Consider the following 15161-nt stretch of genomic DNA (forward strand, 5'->3'; position numbering starts at 1 on the left):
CCTTCTCAATGAGAAATTATTAAAACAAATTAAAAAAAAAATCCCAGTCAGGTAATTATGAGGGCAAAATAGAGTATTATCTAAAAACATTACCAAGTAAACTAAAACTCTGTGCAAGTGCATTAAAATAAGCCACAGCCATCTAAAAATATAACTAACTTATGCAGCAAGTACAAGACAATGATTTTGGAGTAAATGAATTGCCTGTATACTAAAAATCTCTTTAAAATGTAGCTTCTTCACTTCAAACAAATTCTAGGCCTTATGTAATTAATTGAGCTATTTACATTGTCTATATCAGACACCGAACATTGTCTTTAGTAACTGAAAATTACAAGTTTCAGATACTGAAATAGTAAAATCAAGATGACATTCACTGCAATAATCTTTAAAAAACCCAATAAATAAGTGCAACATTGGGCTGCTGGGGAAAATACTATTTATTATACATTTAAATACAAATTTGAAATGTGTTGTGGACACATCTGCAGGGTTACAGGTAAAAAATAAAAATGTACAAAGTTATGTTCTCCATCTCTCAAGACTGATGCTTCAAAAAAAATTTCACAAAATACCGAAAGTTCATCTTTGTAAGAACGGCAAAGATAATAATGCATACAATCTTTTGCTTGGCAGATTATCTTTGTTTCCTCCCTGCATAAAGTACCTGGAGTTTGTAAACAGTCTTTAAAAGTGTTAAGTAGCTTTAAGGAATGTGTAATCACAGTTCATATGGATTTGTCCCGCAATGAATTACAATGCTACACAGTAGTTTCATGTTTCCACAACCCAGTTCTAATATTACCAGTACTGTCTGCAGTGAGCAAGGCTCCATCCTGTCCACTGCTTTTAAGTGGTCCATTCTGAATGGCTAAATTTAAGCCGTAAGATTTTTGTTGGTTTTCAAGTTCAACCGATATTGGTTTCCTTAGAATATCTTTTTTGTTGTTGGTAGCTATTGTTTTTTCAGTATTTCTGCTGCTTTTTGGAAGTGTACTGCAAGCATCGCTGCTATCCTGTTGGGATTGGTTATACTGACGTTCTCTATATGCCAAATAGGCTCTTCGGCTCCTTGAATGCCCTTCGCTGTTGCTTTGTCGACTTTTAGGTAAGCCGTTTTGCACACTTCCTTCCACACTTGTGGGAACATCGTACGCATATTCCCTCAATACTGCAAGCCTGCTAGCACGATGTCCCTTGCTTCTGTTCTTATGATGCCGACTTGGGTGTCCGTTTGTCCGAAACTGTACCTCTAAGGGAGCTACATGCATTTTGATGTCATTATCCACTGAATGTTCAGTGAGACTGTTATCAAGTTGAGGACCTGTGTTCAATGGCAGAGAAGTAGGGTGGCACTGAGCTGCTGCAGCTTGTAAGTTCGTTAGTTTACAACCTTGAGAAGAATTTTTTAGGCTTGATGCACTTTTATTTGTGCATGAAGATTCTGCGCTACTGTTGGTGCACTTAGGGGCCTCTCCACTAGTTCCACTGGAACTGGAGGGCTGAACATTTACTTGCACTGAATACGTACTCCTTCCAGGGCAGCAAGTTGTTATCCAAGCGTGCCTGACATCTTCCCTGTTAACGCAATGGTGCACCATAAGAAAGGCACTGAGGCTTAAACATGTTGCCCCAAAAAAACAGCTGAAGATCAGGTCCATGGGATAATACAGGGAAACTGACAGAGCTCCAAAGATCCACAGAGCAACATACAAAAGCAAAGTAAGGCCCGCTCCCAGCAGCTGTGCTTGAAAACTGTGCTCGTTCTCCAAAGCAGATGTAGAAACTAGCGACACTGACAATGAATCTTGATGAGCCAGTTCCCCGTGTTCGTTGGTGGCCAGACGCTGCTGTTCCTCAACGGGTTCCTTAAGTTCATATTTACGTTCAGGGTGACGTTTTAGTTGTATGAATATGCTGAGAAAATACATACAGTTTATGAAAATTATAAAACTAGCTGGTCCATAAAATGCTCCTAAGCTAGGTTCCCAAGTCATCCAGCAACTGGAAAAGAAACAAACCAAAGAATCAAAACTAACATCATCTCACAAATCACTTAGGCTTTATCAGTTCATAATGGTACTTTGAAATTATCTTGGCTGTGTTACATTTTCTGGAAGAATCAGAATTAATTGCAACAAGTACTTAGAAAAGCAAACCCATGACAGAGCTCTCAGTGATATGGTACTTACTAAGGAGCATTAGGTCTGCTGCCATAATTTCGGATGTTTGCTGCTGCTGTTATTCCACAAACTATGACAGGGATCCCTCCACCAATAAGGTAGAACCTAAAAAGTAAAGCCAGTATATCAGTGGCTGCTTAGTGGCAATTCAGTCACCATGAAGTAAAGGAGAGCTTTCCTCTGGATTCTGGAAATATGCAAGTTCTTTAAGAAAATAATTAGCGTGAATCAGGTTTGGGCTTCGGCAATATAAATTTTTTCTAAGTCTTCCTCACTACAATTTTTTTGCTCCTGTTATAAACCAGCTCTCTCTTACAGCTGCTCACCTCCTTGGAAGGCACTGAACGAAGGTATACACAGTTAGACAGAAGAAGCAAAAGCTGGCAGTCCAAAGTTGTAAACTGCTGGAATAGAATACGGAAACTTAGAAGGAAAATATTAAGTGGTATGTCTCTTGTTCCAGAGATTAAACTTGCCTAATATTATGGACACTATGTTCAGAAAATCAGCCATAAGAACTTTTGTTGCTTGGGTTTTTTTGTGTGGAGGGGCTTGGGGAGTGGTGCTGGTGTTGTTTTCATTTATTTGTTTTTTATGGACTCTATAATCTCATAGTATATACCTCCTGCTTCCCTGTGGTGGTGTTAATAAAAACTGTATGCCTTCACAAGGATGAGGGCATATGTTATTGGAGTATCTAATTTTTCATCCCAATTTCTGTGAATTCACACTGAATTCATTAGTGGCAGATCAAGAATTACTGACAATCATTCAAATTAATGGCACACTGTCCTGCATCTTATGTTAATCCAGTCCAAATTCAGATCAGAACATACAGTGAAAACTACTACTGTGACATACAGATGGGTAGTTTGTTTCGTCAACAAGAGACACCTATTCCAATGGTCCTGGACCTTTCCACTGCATTTCAGATTAGCCACCAGAAGTTACTGCTGTCTCACTTGAGACACAAAAAACCAGTCTAAAATAAATGAAGTCTTTCTTGGAAGTCTAGGTACACTAAATATATTACTTAGTTGCTGAATCCTACAAAGATCAAATTCTGGCATTGGTTTATTCAGTATCTTGATGCAGCAATCGGGAGCTGGCCAGATGAAACAGATCTTTGTGGCAGATTTTACTCTACCTATCTTTCACTACAAATTACTAAATCACTGCCTCAAAGATGCACCACTACTCATACATGAACAGCTAGGTGAAGCTGTTCTATACAAGGCAAATCATTACTGGTGGGAGAGTGAAGCGGTATGGATTGTTTGTAGCCATAGTTCAGTTTGCCGTATTGAAGGAACATGTTTACAACCAGCCTTGAACCATTCAAGACACCAAGTACCAACACAAAAAACCCCCACAACACCACAAAAAAAAACAACCAAACAAAAAAACCAAGCCACTTGTGCGTTGATGTGTCTAAGTCTTCAGCAATTCCTAAAAGCCCAAATTACAAAGCAAAACTATCATGCAGCAAGGAGCTGTGCAAACAGAATAGTAACTAAAAAACATATACAAAGTATGCTAGAGGAGATGCAGTAATATTAAGATTCTGAGGCAGAATGCTGTACAAGCTAAAACTGTTCCTTAAGTTAGATCAAAGAGAGAAAAACAAATCTAATGACATGGGTACACAAGAGGTGTTATGATGGTAACAGAAAAAAAAACGTAAATAGCGAAATGCTGTGTTTCTAAGTAGAACAGTCACCCAGTATTTGTATTATAGTAATACAAATATTTGTATTTATTTTAAATAAAATTACAAAATACAAATATTTGTATTTTTATTTTATTTTGTGCTTTACATGAAGTATCCCATCCAGTAAGATCTTCAGCGAGGTTCTTTGTAAAGTAATTCTTTTAGTTAAAAAATTTGAAACTGTTTCCTTTTATCTTGGTTGGAGTCTGCTGAACAAAATACCGTTTCTACACGACAGACTCCATTTCCTTCTTGTGATTGGCAGCTGAGGACCTCAGTTATTTTTACACCCTCTTGCCTGGCATGGCAATGGAATATACTTGGCATAAAGTTTTTCACAGTTAAGAAATTCTAACCAGTGCCAAGTGTTGCACTATCTTCTCAACATGGCTACTGTGAGCCACTGCAAATCTCTTCTACTGTCTATAGTGGCTTTCTGCAGAACACTGGATCCATTTCAAAGTCTTTTTCCATCTTGTTCATGACATGTGACAAAGTCCAATTAACGCTGAATTAATATCCTCATCACCAAAAAAATTGTCTTACATGCAATGAATTTTCCAAAATAAAGAATAAAGCTTATCTATGCTAGAGGAGAAGGAAGCTTAACAGGTATGAATGAAGTCCACCCTCAGAAAATACCTACAGGAACTGATGATCAGTAAACATCATGTCTACCTATCATCTGCAAGGTGGACTTCTTTAAACCCAAAGAACACAAAGCAGAATAATTTACATATGGCAGATAAGGAGAAAAATGTATACCTACATACATTTATTGGGTTTTGGGGTTTTTTTTCTGTTCCAAAAAGACCTTAATTCTAAAAAGGCATATGGAGGAGAAACATAAACAGTGTGGAGGCAAACAGAGAATCAGCTGTTTTGTCTCTTTAAATTCAACAAACAGGGGGCCTGATAACAGTAGGTGACCAGTTCCAAAAAAGCAAGAAACTCTTGCTCAAAACTCTTTGCCCTGTGCCATGGGTAGTTTTGTTTTGAACACAAGTTTAAAAGACAACTGAATGAAAAAAAAAAAATCCTTCTATGGCTGTTCCATGCAAAAACATCACACATCTATCTGATGGAGGAAATCCCTGATCCGCAAGAAGTTGGACATTGAGAAAATCTGGAAAATACGAAGCATGTTTGCTCTGTTCTGATACTTGTCTCCAGAGTTACTGCCATTGTCACAGATGAGGTGTCCAGATCTGAAATGGGTACGTACATGTTTACGTCTATGCAGAGCTGAGCCTGTGAGGCTGGTAATTTTATTGTAATATTTTCCAAAGCAAGAACTCCATGACAAATAATAAAGGATGAAAAAAAAACAACAAAAAAAATCACAACAGATATTAAAAAGGCTACTCATTACCCTGCTGGAAGGCACACAGTTGGTGATGGGCATGATATCCTACAGTGAATACAACAGATGTACTTTTTCTTAAAAGAAAAATAATAAAAGTTAAGGAAAGCAAAAGACGGCACTTACGTGGTATAAACGTTAAACTTCTACCTTCTACTTTATCAATTAAATATTTCTATATGCTTGTAAATAGTACTGCAAATTTTAGTTGATGATATTCAAAAAAGCATTTCTGATTTTCTACAGTCTCTGTACTTTAAAATCAAGCTTTCTAAATATTTGCCTATAACTAACCAAAGTTAATCAACTTCTGCCACCTTGTGGAGAATTTCAGCTTCGCAGTTTTTAATTAATATCCAGGGTCTCAGTAAGCTATATGAACAAAGTATGTTAATGTTTTCTATTAGAAGTTTTTCACATAAGGTGAATTTCACAGGTAACTAGTTTGTCCCATTTCAGTGGGAATGCTTCACAAAGAACATATTTTTATTTGGTAATGACCGGTACCTGTTTTTCAAACTATTTGTAAGCAATCTTTGGAAAACATATTAAACTCTATTTACCTAAAATGCAGCGTTGGTTAATTGCATGATAACAGTTCTCCACATTCTTTCTTATATGATAATTTAATGGGAAGTGTTGCTATCTAAAGTCCTAATCAAAGCCCCAGTGGTGATGCTGAAACACTACCATTTCTTAATTTATAAATCAGGAACACAGCACTGCAACAGTAATATGCTAACAATCGCCCTTCACCTCATCCTCCTTAACATAATGCTGAGAAACAGAAAAATCTGGAAAGGACTTTAAGGATCTGGAAAGAAAATCTTCTATGAAAGGCACTTGCAAAAAAATCTGTTACACTTTCTGATCAGAATATGAGCATAGCGACTTGGGAAATAATGAGTTGCAGACACAAACAACAAGCTCACCTCAGCATTGGTCTGGGTGGAGGAGGTGGTTCATCAGGATCTTGACATCTTTTTGCTTTTTTGGTTACTTGCTTGTAAATATTACGAGATGTCACGCCCAGCCACAGTACTGTAGCAAGAGTGGAATAATGGAGAATTATCCCAACCTTAAAAAAATAAAAATAAAAATGAACCCCAAACATTTCCTTTTTATCAAGTTAAAAATTAATCATTTAACACGCAACTGGTATAAAACCTGCATTTTCAAAAGCTCAGTTCAAGAGAGAAAAAACCCTCTTGTCTTACTATGACTGTTCTAAATGTCAAGTCATTGTGGTTTTCAAAAAAGTAAAATATGTTACGCAAACCCATCTTCATATCAGTTGAGTCTGGAAAGGCTACATAGCTGCTGTTGCCTCTAGTGGAAGGAAAACTTAGTAACGCGGGAAGAACTTTGCTGGCTGACATTTTTAATATTATATATCAATCATACACTTTAGGAAACTGTATTTTATGAAACACTTAACTTTAAAATGTCTTGTGTTACAGATATTATTCAAACTGAAACAAGTAAGGGAACAGCAAGCTAATGATATTGTGGTAACTACATACCAGGCAGCAAAATATAGACAGCTAACAAACTCATCAGCGATTTTAACATAATGCAAAAAAAAGAAAGTGTCATACTTTAGATATTTAACCAGCCCAAACATTAATGCAAAGTCATCCTCACAGACTGACTGGGCACTACTGTTAAAAAAATGGCTGTCTGTCAGATCCTTTTGCATCTGCAGTATTTTATAAATCGAACATTGTTTTCTTAAAAGAAGTTCCAGGAATCCCAAGACCCAAGAGTTTTGTCGAGGAAAGGCACAACCTGGTTTTCCTGTATTTACTCATAAGCCAACACTGAGATGAAGTGACTGGAAGAAGTAGGTTTCATATATCCCTTAAATGACAGCACACATGCATGGAAGAGGTGACATTTCAGTTTCTGTTAAGATGACTGGAGGTAGGTTTTTTTGCAAGTTTCAATCGCCAGTAAAAGCACAACTCTTAAACAACCCATCCATATCACAGAATTTGTCTTGGAGGGATTACTGTCTCCAAGAAGGCAAGAAAGAAGACTACAGTTTTTCAAACTATCTCCTCCTCTCCATATATATGTGTGTGTGCACGTGCTTATACATGCGTGCACACAAACTAGCATTCTCTTTATATTTGTAGGAGAAAGAGCAGGGACATATTTTATTGAAACATGCAACACTTCTTTGAACCATCAAACTAATAACTACTGTAAATTCAAACAAAAAGCATTACGGAATATTATGGTGAGAGATTAGAAACTTTTATGAATCACTGGATCAAAAAAAGAAAAACATTAAAAAAATTTCACTGATATCACTCCAAACCGGCAACTTTTACTATACTGAAACACTGCAACTGAATTAGAGATGGCCAAATCTTAGAAGAACAATTCATTATAAAAGAGGAGTCTCAAACATCTCAATGATGCTTGTTTAGTCTTTGACTTGAGACACTTCTCTTTTCCACCCTTTAGGTTATACTGAACAAATGGAAATAAGTATTTTAATGCCTGTGGAAATCAGTTTTCACAAGGTATGTAAAGGCCATATACAGGCCTATAAAACAATTTCATAGTAAGTAAGTCTCAAAAATAAAACTAACAGGTAAAACTTGTTTTTTTGTGATAGCATTTTGGGCAAAAAAAATTTCTGTTGCACTTCTGAAATACTTTTCCAGTTTTCAAGTTACAAACTAGTTCATGGCTGGATGAAAATACAAGAGAAATCTTTAAGGTTAAAAAAAAAAAAAAAGGATTTTTTGTCTAAATTTTACATTCTGATGAAAATGCCTGTACAGAATACTGTACAGTATACTGTTCTGTAGCAGGCAAGGGGGGCATCTACATATATAGGAGTATGAAACTGGTAACTAATTTTTCCAAGTGTTTGCATGTTTACTTACTGCTTGGCAAATGCTGGCATTCCTGGTCTGAGTTATGCCTCCAACAAACATCACACATGTCAGGAAAATATGAAAGCTCAGGTTAACTAGCATATGCCAGCTTTTTACACTGATCCTGATCACACTGTTAAAAGAAACAAATCAGACAACACAAAACACAGCTGCATTATTGTCTTTCAGAAACTAGCAAGATATACTTGTGATAAATGAGACATAATTACTGTTAATGATTGTTTGACTACCACGTACTTTGTAATCAAATATCATCTCTGGTCTTCATCACAAGAAATTAAAACACCCTCCTATTAACTAGCATTATACAACTATTTGGGGCCTGATTCAAAAATTTTAGGCTTCGAGCTTTCACGTCAACAGAAATGTAAAAGGCTGAACAGTTTGTTAAATTCTACCGTCATTCTTGAATGGTCTCTCCTTTCATCATAAAGCGAAAGTGAAGAATTAAAGAGATACATGGTTATGAGAGCTAAACTGTCATACTCAAGAACAGATGAAATAGCTTGCTTAACTGTTAGTTTGCATCAACAAATTTTACAGGGGAAAAAAACCAAATGCAGATTACTATATCGTGTTCCTGTCAAAAAGAAAAAGTAGTCCTAAGCACTTATGAAACGGATTTTTTTAATCTAGTAATTTTGATTCATACCTGTGATGGTATATGTAACTGACTATGATCATCAACAGGCACATTAGCAAAACCATTGCAGTGGCATAAATTACTGGATGTAAAAGATCAGCTGGCTGTGTATATAATTCAGCTCCTGTCAAGTCCTGACAACAAAAACAAAATTAACATTAGTCCACCTTATCTCTTCATTTTGTGGGGGCGGGGGGAATGGCAGAGGAAACACAAAATACAGAAGTAACAGGAATCTTCTAGACGAAATCCCTCCCGCCCCCCCAACCCTAACCCTCCAATTATTTATTATTTGATGTTCCTGGCTTTCTTCCACAATTACCTGCTATTCTGGCTGGCCTTTATAAATGTAGTCACACATCTCATAGAACACTTAAACTTCATATATGTTTGAATATACAGAGAAGTTAACAGCTTACAGACACACACCATTTTCTTCTTCTTAAAATACTTATATGTATAGCATGTAGAACTGTGTTTCAGTTATGATTATTATCTTCTGCAATAACCTAAAGAACATTACAGAAAGTGCCCTCAGCAAGTTTGCAGATGATGCTATAGACTGGGGAGACTGATCAATAGATTGGAGGATATTCAGAGAGATGTTGGTGAGCCAGAGAAATGGGCTGATAAAACATCATGAAATGTAGCAACGGAAAATGTGAAAAGATCTGCATCTGGGATGGAATAACCCCATGCATGCAACAATACAGGCTGGACACTGGACTGAATAGAAAGCAACCAAAGAACTATTTGAGAGTACTGGTAGACAAAATTTGACCACAAGTCAGCAGTGTAGCCTGCAGTCCAAGGCCACACTTTGCTGTAGTGTGAGACCACCTCTGCAGAACTGTCTTCAATTTGAGGCTCCCCAGTACAAGAAAGGCACTGACATACTGGATAGAGTAAGTCTAACAGATCACTGGGATGACTAGCAGGCTGAAGCACACAATGTCTGAGGCTGAAAAAGCTGGGTTTGTTCATCTTTAAGAAAAGGAAGACGGAAGAAATCTCATTATTATATTGAACTAACTACTGGGATGGTGTAAAGAAGACTGAGTCAAACTCTTCGTGGAAATAAACCATGAAACGATGAGAGGCAATGGACATTATCAGCAACATGGAAAATTCTGATTAGATACAGGAAAAAAAATTCTGATGAAAGTGGTCACGTACTGTCCAAAAAGACTGTGTATTCTCTGTCCTTGGAAATACTCAAAGGTTGACTGAATATGATCTGGAGCAATATGATCTGACTTTGAAGCTGATCAAACTTCGAGCAGGTAATTGGACCAAATGACACCCAGAGGTTCCTACCAGACTGTTATTCTATGATTACTGCTTGACAGGAATAGATAGCTGGTAACTCAAATAGAATTCAACAGCTCTTTAGCATCGTTCAAGTTTTCTGAACCCACCCATCAAAATACTACTCAAGGAGTAACATGAAATGGAACCTTGGACTGTTAAAGTATGGCAGTGTTTCAAATAACACCTGAGGAGTGACATTTTCATTTACCAACACGAATAGCAAGAAGAAATAATTCTGTTTGGATGCAGTTACAATTTACTAGGGTTCCACTTCCATAATGGTAATGAACACTGGGGAAAAAAAAAACAAACCACCTCAAACTTCAGTCCCTTCCAGCACTAAATAAAAAAAATTTGCTTAACTAAGATTAGTGAAAAAAATCTATTAAAAAGAACTTCTCAGAACAGACAGGATACAGAAAATTCTCTCACCTGTAATTCTGTCACTCTTAAATCTCTACAGTTGGCAAAGTTCAAAAGTGTGCTGGGGGAAAGGAGAACAAATCTGGCATTCACAAAGAACAGTAGAACATTAGAAGGAAGCTTCAGTTTGTTTTGAGAAAAATCACAGCGATTACAATCTGTTTTTAAGGTTAAGACAGGTAATCTGATTTCATGGACAGGAGAAGAGTCTTGAATTGAATCTTACAATCAAGAGTCAGCAGTCTCTTCACCACTCCTTCAATTGTTCTTTCATCAGAATATAAATTTGTTATTCCTAACTAACTCACCAACCTCATTTCAAACTAATTTAATCAGATTGTCAGTTTGATTTTTATGTATTTGGTTTTCCTTGGCACCTGGAAAAAACACTTTGAGAAAAACCATAAGATATTATGCCTCAGGCATTTCAACGCTACCCATGGCCTGGTTGATATCCAGCTGGAGATCCCTAGGAACTCATTGCTGTTACAAGCATGAGCAAATATATCATCACACATAGCCAGTGAGTATCGGAGAACAGAAACTGTAGGAGAATTCTTCTTGCTGCTTCCAGATTGGTGACAGGTAAGAAGACGTCATGCATGTGTTGGTGTTACAACCTGCTTTCTTCTACACACATATGCACTAAAGTAAAGTAGACTAAAAAAAGAGTGAAATAACTCTGGTTAAGTCATTCACCATCCAGCCAGGATGATGGAATATTGCGTTCAAGTCCCTCCTGCCAGTACTGTTCATGTATTTGATGTTAATGACAACTGTTGAATTAAAAGCCAAACTTCTAAAACTGAACCCAGAACTATGAGCCTGGGACTAGAACCCAGACTTCCACAATACTATCAAAGTCTACAAATGAAATAGGCTATTATTGTGCCTTTTTTAGTTAATATATGGATAGGCATTATGAAAACCTTTTTCAGCAGCTACTTAAACATCCAGGGCTTTTGTAGTATATTAACTGTGTGCAAGGAACATCCAACAGATTAGCGTTACTCTCTGTCCTCCTCCACCTACCCTCTCCTCTCCAGTCCCTACAGCCTAACATTTTGGCAAGTAGCTAAATATTTAAGGAATACCAGTTTTGAGCAAACATAGAATGACAGCCACTGCCAGAAAAAGAAGAAAGCTGCCCCTTCCTCTAACTTTTTTGATTTCTGATTGTCGACAATTCTCTATATAACTCACAATAAGATACTGATATAATCTTACCATGTGTTAATCTAGAAATAGTCATTTAGAGCAGCAGATTATGTTCTTCATTTTTCTTCCTCCAGATGGCAGAAATGTGACCAATTTAAAGCATCATCTCTCTTTACATGCATACTACACATACAAATGAAGTTTAATTCCGTTTTAAAGAATGCTGTTATGTTTTAGGAAAGGATTATGTATTTTAAAAATATCAAAGGAAGCAACCATAGGATTATAACAGTTTGAAGTAATTTAAAACAGTACCTTCAGAGGTAAAGTGAAAAGCTCTCTGAGCTGTTTTAAAAAGCTTGGCATATAAATCTCAATTTTATTTATGTTTAGCTTTTTGGTATTCTACTATTTAATTCTCTTAAGAGGAAGAATTTTGAAAATTTGAGGTGCAAAGCTGTCCTGGTTTCGGCTAGGGTAGAGTTAATTTTCTTCCTATTAGCTGGTGTAGTGCTGTGTTTTGGATTTAGTACAAGAATAATGTTGATAACACACTGATGTTTTAGTTGTCGCTAAGTAGTGCTTATGCTAATCAAGGACTTCTCAGCTTCCCATGCTCTGCCAGGTGCACAAGAAGCTGGGAGGAGGCACAGCCAGGACAGCTGACCAACAGGGTATTCCATACCATATGACATCAAGCTCAGTACATAAACTGGGGGTTGGTGGAGGAGGGGGACCGCTGCTTGGGCATCGGTCAGCAGGTGGTAAGCAACTGCATTGTGCATCACTCATTTTGTATATTCTATCATTATTATTATTATTATTTTCCCTTCCTTTTCTGTTCTATTAAACTGTCTTTGTCTGAATCCACGAATTTTACTTCCCCTCCCACCACACTCCGATTCTCTCCCCCACCCCACTGGGAGGCAGGGAAGTGAGCAAGTGGCTGGGTGGTGTTTGGCTGCCTGCCAGCTTAAGCCACAACAAAAGCAAAAATAGCAACTTCTCATGCATTGATCGTTATAAAGGAAGCCTCTTTCTTCCACATACGATTACATAAAAATATATATTTAATTCCACACAGAGCACATTAACTACAACAAAACCCATACCAAATTTACACTCAAGTTAACAGTATTTCCTAAACCTCTTACTATTTCACTCAGCTTCCTACTAACCTACCATTTTTATGTATCACACTTTATCATTTAGCATCTGTGGTGATGACTGATAAGCAGGGTAGCAGTCACCATCTCTAAAAAGGGAAGCTTCCCAGGCCAAATGCTGAAACGAAGAGCTCTGGGAACAGACAAAGAAGAAATCCTACTTCATAACTGAAGAGCACTAAAAGAAGGTGTCTCGCTCCCTTCTTCTTCAACTATCACTATATTTTAGATTTAACCTTTTTATTGACATCAATATGCTAAGACTAGAGTTTAGATACTATTTTTTAAGCAATATTTCAAAAATACTTTGGGTAGTAACTAAGTGTTTTGATGTTTTTCTTTTTTCAATCAATGTCTTCTGGTAACAGACCTACATACTAGTGAATGAATAGCTAATTTGCAGTGAAATAGCTATCTCTGGTTATGGATCACAGCAAAAAAAAAAAAAAACAACCAAAACCTGGGAAAACACTCCTGTCAAGAGACAAAGCTAACAAATTTAATCTAACACAGAGAAGATAGGGTTTTTTGATTGTTACCTTTCTTTATTTTAAATTGTCATTATTAGATTAAAATTCATAAAAGCCCATTTGATTAAGTAGCTCATTAAAATGGCTTCCTATAATACAGTACTTTTCATATGAAAATTCTTTTGTGTCTAGTATATTCAGCAATTAATTCCACTTTGACAAATTTCCACTTAAACCTCATCTTACATCAACATTTATATCAACACAAGCAAAAACTGAAGATTTCTTATGTCTAATTTTATGGGAAATGGAACATGGGAATGCTCATTTTCTTTAATGCAAGGAAAAAACCCCACAGAATTGCATTTTGAATATTTTTAAGTTCCAGAAAGAGACGTGTAATTGTAAGTGTCATACCATTAAAACTGCATAGTTGCTGAGGGAGTAGCACTGAATGGTAGTAATATTTTCATCGGACAGAAGAATGCGACAACCATCAGATTTCCATCCCCCTTGTCCATTCAGTAGATCAAAGTCCCACTGAGCTGCAACAGCATCTGCTCCATGCGCAATGCGCCGCAGTGTCACATTTATAGGAACGTGGTGACTGGCTAGGTTTAAACCATCTGTTACAAAAGAAATGTATTTGCACATGTAACACATTAGATGCTAAAAACCTTTTATTAGATATACACTAGTCGAAACAAAGGAGTCAAAAGCGTTTCTTATTTTTAAAGATCATAAAAAAGTAATAATAAAAAACAAACCTATCTTGGTAAGAATAACTGGTGTTACAACTGTACGACGTTTCCCATCATCAGCCAGATTTGTTGAATTTCCTGTTGCTGGAAAAAGCTTTCCATTGCGAAATGCAATAAGCTGAAGCTTGTAGACAGATTCATCTGCTGGTCTGATTTCTCTTTTTTGCTTTTGGGTGAAAAGGGAAGCTGGCAACTGGATAGAAGCCTCTACAATTGTGTTCTAGAAATAAACAGATTTTTAAAGTTTTAAAGAGAAAATGAAATTCTTTACACAGATTAAATTAGCAACGCCTCCAACTGAACAGTGTCAGGGATGAATGCATTTAGCAGACTATGTATTGTGACCAACCTATTTGACAGTGTTTCCAAGTAATCCATGATAAAATAGTTGAATCAGGTTATTAAAGTCTTAACACTTCTTTTAAAAAGAAAAAAAAATGTTAAGATTCTGTAGTTACCTTACTTGTTACAGAGAGTAAAGTTGAAGTTGATATCAGTAAAGTATTACAAGAGTTTTTCAGATTAGACTATTGGCAACTAGAAGCAGCAACCAAGACAAGCAAAGAGAAATGCTGTAATTGTGCATTAGTACCATTCAAAATGAAACACTGTATACAAACAAGTTTTGATAACTTCTATATAAATTATACTTGGGTAGGGAAGCATACATGTAGTTTCATAGAATTACATAAATATCATTTCAAATATACACCCTGCAGTGATGTTCAAGCACATTAAGTGATAAAAGCAAACTGGTACGTTGGGGAATGTAACTGAAAAAATACTTTTACAGAATATGAGGAAGTGTTTCCATTCTATACACACCCACATATATATATGTGTGTGTGTACATGCACACACACACACACAAATAAAACCCTTTCAGGTCCATTTTCTATTTCATGCTCAATTACAGCATCACTCCGAGCAGAATATTTCAGATATTTAAGGAGACTGGTAATATCTGATTTAATATGTAATGAAGGTGAAAATACAGCAAAATAAAGCCAAGTATTATTATGAACTAGGGAGCATTTCAATTTCCATACTTATGAAAAGG

The 15161-nt window shown here is 36.5% G+C and overlaps 1 protein-coding gene across 1 annotated transcript in view; it reads right to left on the bottom strand.

The window, feature by feature from the left end:
* Positions 1-422: 422 nt before the first annotated feature.
* The window catches only part of ADGRA3 (adhesion G protein-coupled receptor A3), a 60113-nt gene continuing 45374 nt past the window's right edge, over positions 423-15161 (bottom strand). The window contains exons 13-19 of the mRNA XM_075148849.1: positions 14108-14321; positions 13758-13966; positions 8822-8946; positions 8158-8281; positions 6190-6335; positions 2193-2288; positions 423-2004 (exon numbers count right to left, since the gene is read on the bottom strand). Of these exons, the coding sequence (XP_075004950.1) occupies positions 762-2004; positions 2193-2288; positions 6190-6335; positions 8158-8281; positions 8822-8946; positions 13758-13966; positions 14108-14321 (2157 nt within the window). The 3' untranslated portion in view covers positions 423-761. The remainder of the gene's footprint in view (positions 2005-2192; positions 2289-6189; positions 6336-8157; positions 8282-8821; positions 8947-13757; positions 13967-14107; positions 14322-15161) is intronic.

This window comes from Calonectris borealis, chromosome 4, assembly GCF_964195595.1.
Source record: "Calonectris borealis chromosome 4, bCalBor7.hap1.2, whole genome shotgun sequence".
NCBI classification, from domain to species: Eukaryota; Metazoa; Chordata; class Aves; order Procellariiformes; family Procellariidae; genus Calonectris; species Calonectris borealis.